This window comes from Sapajus apella, unplaced genomic scaffold (genome assembly GCF_009761245.1).
Source record: "Sapajus apella isolate SASKATOON/1434 unplaced genomic scaffold, GSC_monkey_1.0 scaffold62, whole genome shotgun sequence".
Lineage (NCBI taxonomy): Eukaryota > Metazoa > Chordata > Mammalia > Primates > Cebidae > Sapajus > Sapajus apella.
The window spans coordinates 4,894,282-4,912,182 of NW_022437002.1; the positions used below are offsets into that span (position 1 = coordinate 4,894,282).

At 56.5% G+C, this 17,901-nt stretch overlaps 2 protein-coding genes across 6 annotated transcripts; one reads left to right on the top strand and one right to left on the bottom strand.

Annotated features, from left to right (window-relative positions):
- The first annotated feature begins 865 nt into the window (after positions 1-865).
- Positions 866-9,905, top strand: HPCA (hippocalcin). Of its 3 annotated transcripts, none has more exons than XM_032246798.1 (4): positions 866-884; positions 4,078-4,476; positions 8,727-8,832; positions 8,976-9,444. In XM_032246798.1, exons 2-4 carry the CDS (start codon positions 4,099-4,101, stop codon positions 9,071-9,073), a joined length of 582 nt encoding a protein of 193 aa, XP_032102689.1. In that variant the 5' UTR covers positions 866-884; positions 4,078-4,098; the 3' UTR covers positions 9,074-9,444. The 3 variants fall into 3 exon arrangements, with proteins under 3 accessions (XP_032102689.1, XP_032102690.1, XP_032102687.1); XM_032246799.1 differs by lacking the exon at positions 866-884 and adding an exon at positions 1,432-1,537 and having other exon boundaries at positions 8,976-9,905; XM_032246796.1 differs by lacking the exon at positions 866-884 and adding an exon at positions 2,580-2,599.
- On the bottom strand, positions 9,854-16,927 carry TMEM54 (transmembrane protein 54). Of its 3 annotated transcripts, none has more exons than XM_032246795.1 (6): positions 16,715-16,927; positions 13,342-13,535; positions 11,145-11,204; positions 10,791-10,880; positions 10,541-10,675; positions 9,854-10,138 (listed from the first exon to the last, which is right to left on the bottom strand). In XM_032246795.1, the coding sequence occupies exons 1-6, from the start codon at positions 16,728-16,730 to the stop codon at positions 10,064-10,066; spliced, it is 570 nt and encodes a 189-aa protein (XP_032102686.1). In that variant the 5' UTR covers positions 16,731-16,927; the 3' UTR covers positions 9,854-10,063. The 3 variants fall into 3 exon arrangements, with proteins under 3 accessions (XP_032102686.1, XP_032102684.1, XP_032102685.1); XM_032246793.1 differs by having other exon boundaries at positions 10,791-10,979; XM_032246794.1 differs by having other exon boundaries at positions 10,791-10,979; positions 13,342-13,577; positions 16,715-16,851.
- Positions 16,928-17,901: the final 974 nt, after the last annotated feature.

The window sequence follows — 17,901 nt, forward strand, 5'->3', positions numbered from 1 at the left end:
TCATGCCATTGCACTCCAGCTTGGGTGACAAGAGCAAAACTCCATCTCAAAAAAACAAAAACAAAAACAACCCCCCCCCCACACACAAACACACAAGTCTAATATCAACATGTATATTGTGTCCATTGTTTATTGTCTGCACCTGTAGTCTCACTACCTAGACAGAACAGTGCTGCCCTCAGAACTAGAGTTTTTTTTTTTTGAGACGGAGTTTCACTCTTGTTACCCAGGCTGGAGTGCAATGGCGCGATCTCGGCTCACCGCAACCTCCGCCTCCTGGGTTCAGGCAATTCTCCTGCCTCAGCCTCCTGAGTAGCTGGGATTACAGGCACGCGCCACCATGCCCAGCTAATGTTTTGTATTTTTAGTAGAGACGGGGTTTCACCATGTTGACCAGGATGATCTCGATCTTTTGACGTCGTGATCCACCCGCCTCAGCCTCCCAAAGTGCTGGGATTACAGGCTTGAGCCACCGCGCCCGGCCAGAACTAGGGTTTTATACACATTTGTGGAATGAATGGATGAAGTGGATGAGGGCACACACATTGGAAAAATCATTTAACCCCTCTGAGCCCATTTCTTCATGTGGACAATTAGGACCAACCCCCAGAGATGGAAAAAGGACAAAATCTCAGCCCAGCATTCGGAGACTGTCGCTGAGGCTGGGGGCAGGAGGAGCTGGGCTGGGGATCATCAGCTCTGGAGAGGAGCTGTGCAGTGGGTCGGCAGGCAGTGGTTAAGTGCCACTGAATACCCAGGCAGGAGAGGTGCTGCCCTCCTGTCACTGCCCGCACAGTCAGAGCCTGGGGAGGGAGGGAAGGACGGATGGGGTTTTCTTGATTGGAGGGGGGAGTGGGAGGAGCAGCTGACATCGAAGTTGGGAGGTGGGATTAATTCTGAGAGAGGGTCGGGTGAGGTAGGGAGTGGTGGGCTTGAGATGGGGGCCGGCTCTCCAAGGTGGAGGTGGGAAAGGGGGCGTGTCTGGCCCCCTACCCCTAAGACCTCAGTAGCTGGAGGAATGGGCGCTCTACCCACCCCAAAGAGCCCCCCGCTCTGTTAATTGGGAGTTGAGGCGCAGGAGCAGGGAGGGTGCCCAGGGTGCAGATTCTGCCCTCGGAGCGACGGGCAGCTCAGAGCCCAGGTGGGTAGGGGAAAGGAAGCGGGGCTGAGCGGCCAGGGATCGCCCCCCGCTCAGGAGAGAGGCCTTTTGGCATTATCCCGCCCCTCCGTTCCGGCCACCAGAGCCGAGATGCTGAGGAGAGGGGCGCCGCGAGCCTCCTCCCCGGGCAGGGTGCTCCCTCGAGGGGGACCGGGGAACTGAGGGCGTCCCCTTCTCTCTCGGGGCGGGGGCGGGGCGGAGCCTAGCTCGCTGTTCCACCACCCCCAGGACTGGCGGGGACCCCCCCCAGGGGAGGGGCTCCGGGTGAGCGCTGTGGGGCGTCTCCCTCGCAGTCCCGCCCGCCCCTCCGGCCGCCCCTGCCGCGCGCGCCGCAGCAGCGCCGCCTTCCCTGCGCAGTCGGTGTCTCCGCGTCGCTGGGTGAGTGGGGGCCCCTCCATTCGGGGCCGGGGGATGAGGGCAGGGGGTTCCCGGAGCCGGGGGCCCACGTCCAGGGCTTCCCAACCCCGTCGCTCCCGCGCTTCCCGGGCATCCTTGCCCCCGGGGTGGTGGGGGGGGGTGCAGGGGACGGGGACTTCCCCGGGGAGCGCATGGTGCTCTCCAGGGTCCTGACCGCCCAGTGGCCGGCCCCGAGGAGCCGCGTTTGGCCGCCCGGGAGCGCCCCCTCCAGGAGGGGCCACGCGCTAAACGCTGTCCTAGTGCTGAGCGAATGGAGGCGGTGGCTGGGGGCCAGAGCTGGGGGAGGTTTGGAGCGGGTCCCCGGGGCTGACTTCTCAGGTCGAGCTTGAGGGGGTTCCTCCCATGTGGAGGACTTGAGGTCTATGAGGACAGCTGAATCTTCTTCCAACCGGGAGGGGCAACTCCGAGGGTGGCAGGGCGAGGGGGGCACTGGAGGAGCTCTCCTGCTCTGCGCATCTCTCTGCCCCCGCTCTGGTGACCCAGTTCCTTGGACCTTGAGGAGGGCAGTGAGGGACATGCCCCAGCCCTTCTCATTTCCTCAGTCCTTTCCCACTCACTCGTCGGGTCCTTAGCCTGGGGCATAAGAGGCTGGTCTAGAAAGGAGGGGCACCAACTTACAGAAACATGCGTGTGACATACCGCCGAGGACACACACGGGTCCCCCAAATGGCCACATGGGCTCATTCCCTCATGCTGTGACGGGTGCATACCTGATCACATGCACATCCAATGCACATGGACCGACATAGATGGGAAGACACGGCAGGCGAATGCAGTGCAAAAAGCAGCGGCACACATCATGCATGAGCACATGCACTCACAACACACCCATTCACATATGTGCAGAGCTTCATGCACATGTACGCACAAGGAACCCCCTCATTGCCCCAAGTGGGTGGGGGTCACTTGCATACACCCCTACACCCCTGTGCAGAACTGGCTGGCTGTTTCCTCTTCATTGCCTTCTACTCAGCCTCCACAATCTAACCTCCACTCAAGGGACCTTTCAGGACTAGATGAAAGGTAAGTGTTGGGGAGGATTGGATGGGCATGGGGGTGTCTCCTTGGAAAAGGGGCCCCCAGGAGGTCTGGGAAGGTTTGCAGCTCCCTCTCCTGGGACCTGACAGCACCCCTGGGAAAACGGAAGGAAAACAAAGAAAAATGGCAAGGGTGCCTGAAGGTCCCACGTGCAGCTGGCCATGTGAGAGGTGTCAGCATGCGAGTTGGCGTGTGATGGCATGTGTGAGACATGTGGGGTCGTGGGCTGGTGTGTCTTGATGCACAGGGTATGGGAGTTGTGCGTGGTGCCATGTGTCAGTTCGTGTGAGTTGTGGAGCAGAGGGAATGTCGCCATGTGTGGAGGCATGCTGACCCATGGGTGGGAGTGAGCTGGTGCGTGAGTGGCATGGGATCCAGCGTGTGGATCTGGTGAGCTGTGAAGCATACAGTTATTGTATACATTCATTTGCACAGTTTTTGCATGAGTTTTGTGACACCTGGGTATATGTCAATCATTTTTATTTATTTATTTATTTAATTTTATAAAAAGACGGGGTTTCACCATGTTGGTCAGGCTGGTCTTGAACTCCCGATCTCAGGTGATCTGCCCGCCTTGGCCTCCAAAGTGCTTGGATTACAGGCGTGAGCCACCACGTCCGGCTGTAAATCATTTTTATTTAACACTTATGTAGCACTTATCTATGCAGCCATGGTTCTAAGTGCTTCACACCTATTAACTAATTTAATTCTCACAACAATCCTCTTAGGTAAGTACTGTTATTACCCCACTTTAAAGATGAGGTAGAGAGAGTTTAAGGAACTTGCCCAAGGTCACGTAGCTGGTAAGAGGAGGAGCTGGAATTAAAACCTAGGTGATCTGACTCGATCACAGTTAACACCCACAGTAACACCTCCCTACGCTGCCTCTTGTTGGGCACACCTGTCAGAAGGAGAACAGGGCAGTGTCTGGACTGCAGGTATGTTCTGTGCTGAGCAGGCACATGTGAGGCAATGAGAAGGCAGTGGGTAGGATGGAGGAGGATCAGGTTTTCTGCACCTCTGTGGATAACTCCAGGAGTCAGCCCTGCAATGCCATGGCTGTGTGACCTGAAGCGGCCACCTCACGTCTCTAAACCTTCCTTCTCATCTGTAAAATGGGGCAAGTTCCCATACCTCCTGTTGTGAGGGTGAGATGGTGTGCATTTGTGAAGCCTTAGTGGCTGGCACTGAGAAGGGCCTCAGCAAATGTGAACCCCTTCCCTTCCTCCCTCTCCGGTCTGCTCCCCAGGAAAATGTGTGGTCCAGGGAGATGGCAGGGAGCATGGCACAGACACAGGATGCCTGGGTCTAGGCAGTGTGATCTTGGGCCATTTCCTCTCTTTCACTGGGCTAAATGAGAGGCAGGGATAGCTGGTGGCAGGGGGGGCCCATCTGAAGCAGTGTCAAGTAGCCAGGAGGACCTGATCACTCCTCTCTGTCCCTTGACCCCCTTGGGGACCCAGGTGGGACTTGGCTCGGCGGCCATGGGCAAGCAGAACAGCAAGCTGCGGCCTGAGATGCTGCAGGACCTGCGGGAGAACACGGAGTTCTCAGAGCTGGAGCTCCAGGAGTGGTACAAGGGCTTCCTCAAGGACTGCCCCACAGGAATCCTCAACGTGGATGAGTTCAAGAAGATCTATGCCAACTTCTTTCCCTATGGTGATGCCTCCAAGTTCGCCGAGCACGTCTTCCGCACTTTTGACACCAACAGCGATGGCACCATAGACTTTCGGGAGTTCATCATTGCGCTGAGCGTGACCTCACGCGGCCGCCTGGAGCAGAAGCTCATGTGGGCTTTCAGCATGTATGACCTGGACGGCAATGGCTACATCAGCCGGGAGGAGATGCTGGAGATCGTGCAGGTGGGCCCCTGGGCCCCTCAGAATGCCAAGCGAAGGGTCTGGCAGCTGGTACCCACCACCCCCTTTATCCTCTCAGCAAACCTTGTAGGCAAGTGGAGGCAGGGGCTATTCTTGCAATCCCGTTTAAAAAATTGTTTCTTAGGAAATATTTCCCACTTAAAGAAAAGTTGAGAAAACTCCCCTATATTCTCCACCCAGATTCACCTATTTACATTTTGCCACAGGTGCTTCCTCATTATCTAGTGCATGTGCATGTGTGCACATGAGTGTGTAACGTTTTCTTGTTGTTCTGAACATTGGCCCTTTACCCCTGGATACATTAGGATATATTTCCTAAAAATAAGGGCATTCTCTTACATAACCCATAATATGATTACCCAAGCCAGGATATTTAACATAGAAACAATGCTATTATCTAATCTACCAACCATATTCCAATTTTGCCAACTGTCTCCATAATGTTCTTTGTAGCACTTTCAGCCCTGACCTGGGGTCATGCATTGCATCTAGTTCTCGTGTCTCTTTAGCCCCTTTAATCCAGGATAGCTCCTCATCGCTTCTTTATTTTTTATGAATTGACATTTCTGCACAGAACAGTCCAGTTATGTCTTACTGATCCTTATTTACACCAGAGGAAACGGATGCTCAGAGAGATAAAGGGATTTACTTGAGGCCACACAGCCTGTGTGAGTGGGCCATCTGGCCCACTTTCCACATTCCATCTGGATACCCAGCCACCTTCTAACTGATTGAGGACCCAATAAGAGCCTAGCATTGAGTAGGTGCTCATGAGCTCAGTGCATGCTTACAACAACCCCATGAGACTCAGAGAGTCTCAAAGACACACAGCACATAAGTGAGACAAGCTCTGGCTAGCCACTACTCAGAGTTGTCTACTGAGAGGGCTCTGGACTCCTGGTCAGGAGGTCTAGCTTCCAGTTCTGGAAGTGGCCTTCACTCTTAGGTTGCTCATCTGTATAATGGACATGGTGATACTGACTTCACAAGATTTAAGGACCTGATATAATGCCCTTTGTGAGTACAAGTTTAAGTATGCTACATGTTAGCTTTACTTCAGAAACCTCCCAGAGCACCCATCTCCTCAACCCAGGCTTGAAGATGGCCAGGGCTCTGGTTCTGTTTTACCTGTCCATTTCCTTGCCTGCCTTTTTCCTAAGCCTTTACAGGTTTCTTCACCTGTTAAGGGGGTGTTAAGCCCCTTCCTCACAAGGTTATTGCAGGGATAGAGTGAGATAAGGACTTGAGCGGAGGGCCTGGCATGTAATTGGTACTTGGTAGACATTAGCAATTGTCTGTTATTATTTTATCCTCTGCACATCCTCTGCTCCAGCCAGAATGGTCTTTCCAGCATCTCAATGAAATGTGCCCTGACTAATCCTGTCATGCAGCTCTGCACAAGCTCTTGCCCCCTTTCCTTCACATCTCTGAATCCTCTCCCTTCTGGTCTCCCAGCTCCACAGACTGCTGCCCCAGCCACTGTTGGATTCTTGACTTTGGCGTCTCCTCTTGCTAAGGTCTGGGCCTGCTCTCCAGGTGGAGATGTGATGCCCTCCCCATACCTATGGCTAGAGCGGGGAAAAAGCCTTAACGTTTGTCACCAACTCCTGTGGGCCAGGCATTTGACTCTTTAGTTGCTTGATGGTAGGGGGTTTGGGGGTCCTGATGGTAGGGTCGGGTGGCTGGGGTGGGGGGAGGGTCACCCAGGCATGGCAGCAGCTGGATACTGACCAGTCTGAAGGGATGTTCACATTCTACCAATCAGTGTGGTGCATTGGTGTGTACTGGTAAACCTCAGTCCTGCTGGAGCCACCATGCCCAGAGCATCAGTCAAGCCAGACCCATTGCCTGGGCATCCTTAGGACCCGTTTCTGGTGGCCTCTGCTGTCCAGGCCCTGGCTTCCTTTATGGTGGCCCTGTGGCTCCAGACGGCTGGTGCACACAGAGCTCTGCAAGCCCCAGTGCCTGATTAATGACAAGTCAGCTCCCTTGAAACCATGAGTGAGCAGCAATTCCAGACAATTAATTAGGAGGCCCAGGAGAAGGCTGTCATAGGGTAGTGGTCACTGGCCCAATTCTTTTCAAGACCCAGCCCTGTGCCAGGTAGTGGACACACTGGAAAGGAAGAAACTGTGCCTCTTGGGGCTCCCACTCTGGTGGGGAGACGGATGTGGAGGTCCCACTGACCAGCTCAATGACAGGGGTGTAAAGGTGTCATCTGGGAGGCAGGGGACTGAGTGGCAGGGAAGACTTGAGGACTTGGAGGATGAATAATGACTAATATGAGCTGCTGTTTACTGACCACCCACTCATACTTATCTCCCAGATGAGTACTCTTACAGATGAGTTTACAGATGAAGAAACTGAGGCTCACAGAGGTTAAGTACTTGTCCAAGGCTACACAGTTAGTGAGCAGTGGAACCAGGATGGCACTCCAGGTCCATCCAACTTTAGAAACTTGAGACTACCAGACCCCTCCTTTCATATGCTAGTCAAACAGGTACTAATATCCCGTCACAACCGTGGCTACCATTCATTGAGCAGTTATTACAGACCGTGCCTAATGCCAAAGGCCCTGCTGATCGTCACTATCCCTCCAGCAGCTAAGAGGGAGCAGGTACAAATCAAGTCTCTGCCATCAATTTCCTTTCTGAGCCTCAGTTTCTTATCTGGAAAATGGGGTTTATGATACCTATTTTTCAGGACTGGTGTGAGGTTTAGAAATAGTGCATATAAAGTACCTGGCACAGAGCAGGCCCCTGATAAATGGTAGTTAGTACTGTTATTCTAGGCAGAGACTGTAAATGCTGGAGAATCTGAAGGGCCAGGGGTGTTGGCTGTTGGCAGAATCACCCAGCCTGGGGAGACCTGATGGTAGAGGGTCGGCAGTGGACAGATTGTGAAGCATCTTGAATGCCAAGGGCAGAATGCTTTGAACTTGGTACAGAGGGAGGTGGGAGGTGCCAATGGCTTTTAAATAGGGAAGTCCCTGTCTGGTGCCAGGTTCTGGGGATATGGGCATCAGCTAGATGCCCATGGTCTTCATCTGTACTTCATCTGCATGGTGGGGACTAGGAACAACCCTGCAAAGACATAATTACTTCCGGAGAGATGTCTGCAAAGGAAAAGTCCGGTAGGCTCTGGGCCCATATGCACCCTGACCCAGCCTGGGTTGGAGAAGACCTCACTAAGAAAACAGCTTGTAAACTGAGCCTCAAGGAGGAATGGGAGGCAGCAGAAGGAGCTGGATGCAAGGCGGGTCTGGGGGGAGGCCTGTGTGTGACTGGAGTGATGGTATGCGGGCTGGGGAGGTAACAGTGGAGATCTGTGTTTGGTAAGAGCTTTCGGAGGCAGCGTGGGGGACAGACCTCAGGGACAGAGGCTGGAAGAGACCAGTGTGGAGGCTGAAGCTGGATCTGAGGCAGAAGTTTATGGGATGGGAGAAGAAGGGAGGCTTCTTGGAGGAAGTGTCGGTGGGGTAAAGATGGAAGATTGAGGAGACAGTCCTTGAGCTCCCGGGGCAGTGGGACCCAGGGCATACCACAGGCCAAGCCCTGAGTGGTGCTCTGTACATTTAGTGCAAGAACTCTTTCGCATCACCTCGGGAGCTCCTTCTGCCAAGCCGAGCCCGGCGGTCCCTGCCCGCTGCAGATGCTCATTTGCATTTATTCGCATACAGCTCCCCACCCCTCTGGGCCCGGCTGCCTCTGGCCCTCCAGCCCGCGCCGCGTCCCCTGCCGGCTGCAGATGTACCCACAGCGCAGTGTCGCCCCTCGGACCGGCGCCTCCTTGGGACCACCGAGCTCGGGCCTCCTTGGGCCCCCGTGCCAGCTCGATACTTACCCTCGACCCGCACCCCGGGCACGTGCTCCTGAGCCCGCCGCTCCAGGCCCTCCACTGTCAGGCCCCGGTGTCCTCCAACATCTCTCCTGACCCCCAGGCGCCCCCAAATTCCCGGCGCCTGCTTGGTGCTTTCACCTGCAGTGCCTTTGCTCCTTTCCCACCCAGCCCTCCAAGCAAGCAGGGCAGGACCCGCCCGATAGCCCCTTCTTCTGGGGAGCCTTCCCGGACATGCCTTCCGAAGCCCCCGGCTCCCCACGCCTCCGTGAACCCCACTCCACCTTGCTCCGGCGGGGGCAGCAAACGTCAGCGAGCCCGGGAGCGCCACCGAATCTCGGGGGTGGGGGCTCGGGCAGGCTCCTCTCACTCCCCGCCTCCCCTCCCGCCCCCAGGCCATTTACAAGATGGTTTCCTCTGTGATGAAGATGCCGGAGGACGAGTCGACCCCGGAAAAGAGGACTGAGAAAATCTTCCGCCAAATGGACACAAACAACGACGGTGAGGGGCAGGGGCCGGACGGGGTGGACCGGGCGGGCCCCTCTCCCTCCCACCCTCCCTCCCTCTCCTGCTCCCGCACCCGCTCCGCCTCCCCTCGCTTGGCTGCCTCCTCCTTCCTCATCACCGTTCCCCCCGCCCTGCAGGCAAGCTGTCCCTGGAGGAGTTCATCCGCGGGGCCAAAAGCGACCCGTCCATCGTGCGCCTGCTGCAATGCGACCCCAGCAGCGCCTCCCAGTTCTGAGTGAGAGGAGTCAGGTCCCCCCTCCTCCCTGCCTTCACCGGCCCCCTCCCGGCTCTCAGCTTCCTCTTCTTTGTGTCTATCTGACTGGGGGCCAGACTGGGGAACCCTCATCCCCAGGTCTGCCCTGTCGGGGGGCCTCCGGAAAAGGGAGCCCTGCGGTACCCCCAGGCCCAAGCAAGCAAGCGGTTAGCACCCCCTAATCCCAGAGGCAACGACAGAGACACAGGCTGGCTTGGTCTGCCCCTCAGTCAGGCCCTCTGAGACATCCCATCCACCCAGACCCAGGCCAGACCCCTCCCCCAATGGGGCAGTCTCCCCGTCTTGCAGGTCTCATCTTCGGGGTTGGGAGGCGTCATGCCCCAGGGAGGAGCCTGTCTTTTTATCTGTAAGGGAGAGAAGGATTCCAGGGCTGTAGAGTTGAAGGAAGAGGCTTTCTTGAGCCAGGCTTCCCTGCAGGAGGGCCTCACCCCTTCCCACCCCAGTCCTTGCTGGTCCCTAGGCCAAGCTACCAAGTGAAACTCCCAGGATACTAGCCCGCGAACTGTGGGTCCCAGGAAGCCCTGCCTGCCTTTTAACACTTGGACACGCACAGACCTACGTAGCTCTCCATGTTTTGCCTCACACACGCACAGGCCCACAGACAGATGGGCAGATGCACCCAGAGCCCCGTGCACAGCGTCCTGCGTGGGAAAGAGACACCCCCCCCCCGCCCCGCTGAGCCCGTCATCCCCTCTGTCCCCCCTCTGTCCCCCCAACCATCCCCCTGCATGCAACCAAATGGAGCAACTCTGTTCTTTTTAATAATTTCAGAATAAAGTCTCATTTCAGTGCAGTGGCCTGGGTGGTGGGGGAGGGGGTTGAAAGCCCCACTTGGGTCCCCGATAGTCTAGTGAGCCCTCTCAGGCCAGCTCCAGGAATCCTGGCCTGGTCACAGAGCAGAGTTGTTTGCAGGGTCCTAGTGGCCGTGGGCCCTGGGCAAGACATCATCTCTCAGAGGGTCAGAGGCTCGGAGCTGGTGCAGCTCAGCAGGTCACGGCTCTCCACCGGCTCTGGGCTCTCCGGCATCTGCAGAGACACAGGAGGCTGCCAGACCCACTGGTTCTCAGCCTGGGTCTCCCCCTCCAGGACATCCAGGAAATGGGAGGAGGGGAGGGCTTGGAAGGATCTCTGGGGGCAAAGGGGAATCACTACCCACCCCACTGCAAGAGCCAGGCCAGTCCCTTGGAATGCCCCCAGTGTGAGCCCAGATACCCCTGCCACTCCCTCAAGACTCCTCCAGGGCCCTAGGAGAGCTAGGTGTCAGCTGTGTGAATCTGCTGGGAGATCTCATCTCTCCCAGCCGAGAGAAAACTTTTGCTCCATTTCTCAAGGTGGGGGCCCATACACAGGGGTGGAGCAGAGCAGCTTGGGCTCCCTGGCAGAGGCTCCCAGGAAATCTGGGGAGTCAGGGCTGTGGAGGGGACTTACCATGTGGTGGCTGCTTTTCCCCCACCAGGGCCTCAGCTCCAGCAACTGGTGGGTGAGCTGAGCACAGCGCACAGCAAACACGTTCTCTGCCACGCAGAGCACTAGGGCGATGCCCCACAGGCACAGGCTGGAGCTCTGCAGGACATGGGGTAGAGACGGCTGGCTGGGGTCGGGGGTGGAGGGTGGACTCCAAAAGCCCTTTCCACCTCTTTGAGGGCCTCGTGCTCCTACCCCAGGCCTGGGAACTCACATAAATGCGTGTGGGGTCGAAGGGACAGTCAGGTGCGAGGGCCAGTAGTTCAGAGCTCCCAAAAGTGCAGGCAGCCAGCAATGCCTTGCCCTGGGTGGCGAAGGTCACGGCGATGGAGGCCAAGAGGCCAAGGGCACAGGTCAGAGAGAGAAGAGCACAGGCCACGCTCGAGCTAAACACTGTCCAGCGCTGGACAGGGGAGGCCACTGGTCAATGGGCATCGTGCTTAACCCCCATGGGCAGCTCTGACCTCCCTGAGGGTCAGCCTCACCCCCTCCAAGGAGGCCAGGCCCTTGGGAGTGGCTGCCACCCCTACCCTTCCCCCACAGTCCCATCCCAGGAGGTACCACGTACCAGGGGGGTGCTGGGGAGGTAGCGTGACAACACGATGCCTGCGATGCCTGAGGCGATGACCTGTAGGGAAGACTCAAGTCAGCCCTTACTCCTTGTCTGGAGCAGGGAGGACAGGGGGATCAGGGCCACTCTGGGATAATGACCTCACGAGTGCCAACCATGGCCATCCAGACTCCCTCACCCCTCGTCCCCTGCTTAGCCTGGGCCTCACATCTCCACCTGCCTCCTCACAGTCCAGCCTGGAGTGATGTTTCTAAAACAGTCACTCCCTGTCTACAACCGTCTATGAGTACCCACTGCCTACAGCTGTGTCTCAGTCAGGGTTGGGTATCCTGGGGCCGCCGGGGCATGCCAGGGTATGCATGGGACACACCTTTCTGGAATGGAAGATTTTGGAAGAAACTAACCCAGTTAGCAAGGAACTAAAATCAAAATTGTTACACTGAAACAAACCAAGACATGTTATGGAGGAGAACTTTAAATCCCTGGGAGTATTTTCAATGATTCCAGGCTTTCAGTGACCAAACCCCCTCCCCAGCCCTGTTGGCTTCTCAGCCCTACCTGGGCTACTCTCCTCCCTCACTGCCCTGGATGTGGACGCCCATACACAGCCTGCTCAGGATGCTGCCCACGCACTCTCTCACCAGGAACACCCTTCCTGCTCCTCTGCCTGTGCAGATCCTGCAATCCCTGCTCAGGTTTGCACACACTTCCCTAACCAGCCTTGTTCCCAAGGGGTGGGACCACCCCACAATTTAGCCCAACAACCACCCTCTGGATCTTTGGGCCCCACCCAGCCAGTCTTCCTCCTGATGTTCCTGGACCCATCTGAGGCAGGTGGTATGATGGGGGTCCTGGGATCCAGGCCTAGCATGGATCTTGAATTCACATGGAAGCCACAACAAAGTGCCTCAATCTCTCTGGGCTGAGCCCTGCTCTGAAGAATGAGCTCACAGAAAGGACACTGGCTTTGGTGTCCGACACAAATAGGTTCCAATCTGGTTTGGCTTCTGTGTATCCACAGGAGGTTGGGTGAATCCCTGAGTCTTGGTTTCTCTTTTGTGAAACAGGGATAATAATGGCCCCCAGTTGCTGGGAGCAGTGAGGATTAACTGACTGAAGGGAAGGCTAAAGTGGTCCAGCCCAAAGCCCATCCCTGGGGGACCTCCTCGCCCTGAGCACAATGCTTTCCCTGCCTTCCTTACAACAATATCAGTCAGAAGAACTCCAAGGACCCTGCACACATCTGCCCAGCTCTGCCCCACCCACTGACAAAGCCTCTCCTACTTGCTGGGACCTATGACCCCCATTCTCCCAAGCCTTGAGGCCAGCAGGCTGTCTGAGCTTTATTTTGCAAGGGAGGAACAGGCCTAGAGAGAGAAATAAGTCTCTCAGCCAGGCAGAGGCAGGGATGGAATTCAGACATTGATGTGCAGAAGGATCTTCCCCAGAGGCTATGGCCACTTCTGCTGACCGGCAGGAAAGAGCTTTAGAAACTTGAGACTACCAGACCTGTCCATTCATGTGCTAGTCAAACAGGTACTGATACCCGGTCACAACCGTGGCTACCATTCATTGATCTGTAACGGCTGCCACAGATCAGGCCTAATGCTAAGCTCCTGGCAAATTGGTTTTCTCAGCTTCTCCAGAACAGATCTTAGCCATTTCCACCTCCAACCTTTCTGTCTCACATTCTCTGTACTCGAATGCCATCCCAGCTTCCTTTCCTGCCTACTGCTAGCCTCAATATGCCACATGCCTGGGTTATGGTCACGGCAGCCCGTTTGTGAACTCCTGCTCATCCATTAAGACCCAGCTCAGAGGCCTGCACTCTGTGAAATCCCCCGGGACCCTCCCAAGCTTACCTGCTGCTCCTTTCTTCTGTCCAGTGGTGCTGTGGATATTTCTCGAGCGTAATGATAATCTTAGCTCACGATAGCAGGCACTAACAACATACCAGACACTGCTAAGCACTTTGTGTGGATGAGCTCATCTGTACTCATCAAGACCCTCAGAGGTAAACAGTTACCATCCCCATTTTATAGATGAAGAAGTGAGTGACTTGGGCAGTTGGTGGCGGACCAAGGGTTAGTCCTTGAGGCTGCTGCCTACCACAGATTCTGGGTGGAGATTTGTTGAAAACCCTTCAAGCCCCCTCCATCCTCCCCCACCAGCCACCCTCCCAGCCTGGCCATACCACGATGGCGGAAGTGACAGACAGGATGTTGACCACGCAGTACTGCAGAGCCACAGCATCGTGGGGGGTGCCCACGTAGCGCAGCACTGTGCCATGGAGCAGGGCGGCTGTGATGAAGCTCACGTGGCCCAGCACCACCAGCACCAGGCCTGTCTTCATCAGCACCTTCCGGAAGTCGTCCACACTCAGGCCTCCTGTGGGGGACAGCTATGTCAGGGCTGTTCGTGGGGCTTATCCTGCTGGGCAGAAGGGGAAGCTGAGGCCCTGGCCTTAGTGATGTACATTGGGTTCTAAATGTATTTCTGGATGACTTGGAGCCAGTAACTTGCCTTCTCTGAGCCTCAGTCTCTTCATCCATAAAAGGGGCTGGGGATGCCTTTGTGAGTCCCAAGGACTCTAAGGCTGGACAAGCATACAGGTGGCTCTTAGCAGTAGGGCTTGTTAGTGTTCAAGGTCATGAGTGGGAGGTGCTAGCTCAGGTCTCTAGCTCTAGACTTCGAGATCTTTCCACTAAGCTCCCCATTTACTGATTCATGTGTTCATTACACATGTTCACAGAGTGCTGCTCTGTGCCAGGCCCTAGGGTACCACGGTGAGCTCTACAGTCACTCTCCAGGCCACAAGGAGCCAGAGTTTATTAGGTAGGAATTGGGCCCTATTCAGTACCCACTATCCTTGGTGGATAGGGCCTGGTACACAGCAGATGCTCACAGAGCAGCTGAACTGAACTGCCCAGAGCCAGGTGAGTCTGGGCAGGTAACTCAAAGCTCTGAGTCTCCAGGTCCCCATCTGTAAAATGGGAAGAACCTTGCCTCTCAGTGAGTCCATGAGGAAGTGTATGGGAAAGTGTGGCATACCCTGAGGGTACTGTGAAAAGGAAGCTCTCAGCACAGGGGGCACTAGGCAGGATGGAGTGAGTGGGGGAGGCTGGGGTCAAAAGGACATTGAGCCGGGTGTGGTGGCTCATGTCTGTAATCCCAGCACTTTGGGAGGCAGAGGTGGGTGGATCACGAGGTCAGGAGATCGGGACCATCCTGGCCAATATGGTGAAATCCCGTCTCTACTAAAATATAAAAAATTAGCCGGGTATGGTGGTGTACGCCTATAGTCCTAGCTACTCGGGAGGCTGAGGGAGGGGAATTGCCTGAAACCAGGAGATGGAGGTTGCAGTGAGCCAAGATCGAGCCACTACACTCCAGCCTGGTGACAGAACAAGACTTCGTCTCAAAAAAACAAACAAAAAATTGGGGATTGGGACATTGGGACTCATTCAGATGCTCTCAGAGGCAAAGTGGCAACCTAGCCCTACATGCACATGCCAGCTCCCGACCTGCTCTCTGGAATTTGCCTGAGTCCTAGCTCTGCCCTTAAGGAGATACATTACACTGGCCCCCGGGCCCTGCCAGCCCCTCACTAGAGCCAGCTCTGAGACTCAAAGACTGTGGTCAGGCCCCAGAACTAATCCCCTTCTTTAACTGCTCCTGATGGGATGTGACTCTGAGTCTCCCCATCTGTGGTAGAGCGGCTTGGTCATATTTAATATATGGGAGCTCTGCAGCTAAAAAAAAAAAAAAAAAAAAAAAATGGTTGGGCACAGTGGTCATGCCTGTAATCCCAGCACTTTGGGAGGGCAAGGTGGGAGAATCACTTGAAGCCAAGAGTTCAAGACCAGCCTGATCAACATAGCAAGACCCCATCTCTACAAAAAGATAAAAGTAAGAAATTAGGCATGGTGGTACATGCCAATCGTCCCAGTTATTCAGGAGGCTGAGGCAGAAGGATCCTTTGAGCCCAGGAGGTGGAGGCCACAGCGAGCTATGATCATGACATTGCACTCCAGCCTGGGCTACAGAGCCAGAGAATCCATCTAAAAAAAATGAAATCTCTGGATGTTCTCTGGGACATTTGTGCCAAGCTGTGCCAAGAGGCAGTCCCTAGGGAGCAGGTAGGGATGGGGCCATTCAGTCACAGACTTGCTGTGTGACCATGCACCAGCCCCTTTCTGGGCCCCAAGTTCCCCATCTATAAAGTGGGAAGGCATTGGTCCACTCAGCCTCTGAGACCCCTGGAGCCCACAGAACCCTCTGGAACTGAACCAGGTCTAGGAGAAGAAGAGGGCAGACAATGGGCTAGGCAGGCACTGTGAGACTGAAATGGCCTTGCGAAGGCAGACTGCCAGCCACGCAGGAAGGGGCCTGGCAGCTTCAGCGCAGGAGCCTGACCCACCTCACCGCCTCCACTCACCTACCTGGGAGCTCAGTGCCTACCTCCCAGCTCAGGGTTGGGCTCAATAACAGCAGCATCCCAGGACCAAGACTTTGGTCAAAGACGAGGCACAGTGCCAGCATGGGACTGTGCCTGGAGCACTGCACTAAGTCTGGAGCCGTCCTTGGCTTTATTTATTTAATGTATTGAGACAGGGTCTCACTCTGTAGCCCAGGCTAGAGCACAGTGGCCTCATCCCGGCTAAATGCAACCTCTGCCTCCTGGGCTCAGGTGATCCTCCCACCTCCGCCTCCGGCTATGTAGCCAGGCTAATTTTTTTTTCTTTTTCTTTTTTTGTAAAGACAGATTTCACCATGTTGGCCAGGCTAATCTCTAACTCCTGGACTCAAGCAATCCTCCTGCCTTGGCCTCTTAAAGTGCTGCCTCCCAAATGAAGCCCAGCTGGCTTCACTTCTAAATTACCACTGTGGGAGCTCTTAGCCAGCACGGTGCTAAGCGCTTTACTCTTGGGAGCTGCCCTCATCCTCATAGTAGTCCTAGGAGGTGGGAGCTACTCTCCCCCTCTTACAGGCAAGGAAACTGAGGCTCACAAGGTCTTTTGGCCAGACAGTAGGAACCCCACCCCCCGGGGCTTTCTGCTGCCCACAGGCAGCATCACTGTGCCCAGGCAGTGGAGGGAGGGGGCACATTAGTCCCGCTCCCCTGCTGCTGATCCTGTTTGCCCACAGCCCTTCCCTCGTGGCCGTGGGAAAGTGGGGGGTATGCAAGTGGGAGCACCTGGCAAGGCTGGGGAAGCTGAGGCCTGGTCCCGGGGTCCCTTCTGAGTGAGGTGGGGGCTATCTCCAGCATCTCCTCTGCCGCCCACCCGGGGGTCCCCGAGGGCAGTCGTGCGCCTCCGCAGGAAAGAGAGGGCTAGGGGAAGAGACGCTACAGCCACACGAGAAGACACCCGCAGCGCTCCTCCCTCCATCTAACTGCTGGGGAAACTGAGGCCCAGAAAGGAAAGTGACCAGCCCCAGGCCGCTCAGTAAGTTAGAGGCAGAGCGTGCGGCCTGGACCCCAGGGGCTCGGGCTCCCGGCACAGTGCTCCGCCCCCGCAGGAGGGTTGGAGTGGTTCGGGGCCTCCAGCGCGCCCCCAACCGCTCACCGAGGCGCAGACACATGTCGGCTCCGCGCGGGTCCGGCCGCCGGCTTCAGCGCGGCTCCCGAGGCTCTGGCTCGCCGGGGGACCCCACTCCCATCCCGCTGGCCAGTCGCCCGCGCGCCCCGCACCGCCGCGTTCGCCTACTTCCCGCCCGGAGCCCAAGGCTGGGCGGTGCCGGGCCGGCCTCCCTTCCCGTCACCCCCCGGGCCGCCCGGCCCCGCAGCGCCCCCGCGGCTCGTGCGCCTCCCGGCCGGTCCGACCGGCTGAGCAGCCCGCGGCCCGCCCGCTGAGTCAGGCGCCGCCCCGCCCGGCCTGCCCGGCGCCGAGCCGCCCGCCCTCTCGGCCCACCCGCGGCGGTCGGCCCGCTCTACAAAGGGAAACTGAGGCTTGGATGTGCCGCCCCGCCCTGGCCCGCGGGCGAGCTGGGGGCTGCACGGGAGCTGTGGTTCCCGCGACCTGGGGGGCGCCTGGGCGGAAAGCCCTCGGGGACAGTGCTGGGACGGAGAGGGGCAGCAGGGGCGGTGAAAGAGCTGCTGGGGACTGGGGTCTGACCCTGCCTGCTGTGTGACCTCAGCCAATGTTTTCCCTCTCTGCGCTTACCTTTACCGCCTGCGAGTCTTGTCTTCCACGCCGAAAAAGGCGCTTTACGTCTCCTTCTTGGTTGGGAGGGCCTCAGTTTCCTTTTTGGAAAATCAGGAATAATAATTCCTGCCCCCTAAGTCGTGGTGAGCCAAAATAGGATACAAAAATGAGGTAAGAAAGCGCTTTTGGCCGGGCACGGTGGTTTATGCCTGTAATCCCAGCACTTTGGAAGGCCTAGGCAGGCGGATCACCTGAGGTCAGGAGTTTGAGACCTGCCTGGTCAACATGGTGAAACTCCGTCTCTACTAAAAATACAAAAATTAGCTGGATGTGGTGACGTCCGCCTGTAATCCCAGCTAATGGGGAGGCTGAGGCAGGAGAATCGCTTGAACCCAGGAGGCAAAGGTTGCAGTGGGCTGAGATCGCACCACTCCATCTCAAAACAACAAAACAAAAACAATAACGTGCTTTGGAAACTCTCCGGAAGTTTCCAAACTAGCAGGAGCACGTAGTAGGTGCTTTATTAGTACTGGCTGTGGGTTACTGAGCCCTTTAATGTGCCAGGATGGACCCCAGTGAGGTCCCTTGTTAGTCTCAGCATCCCTGCG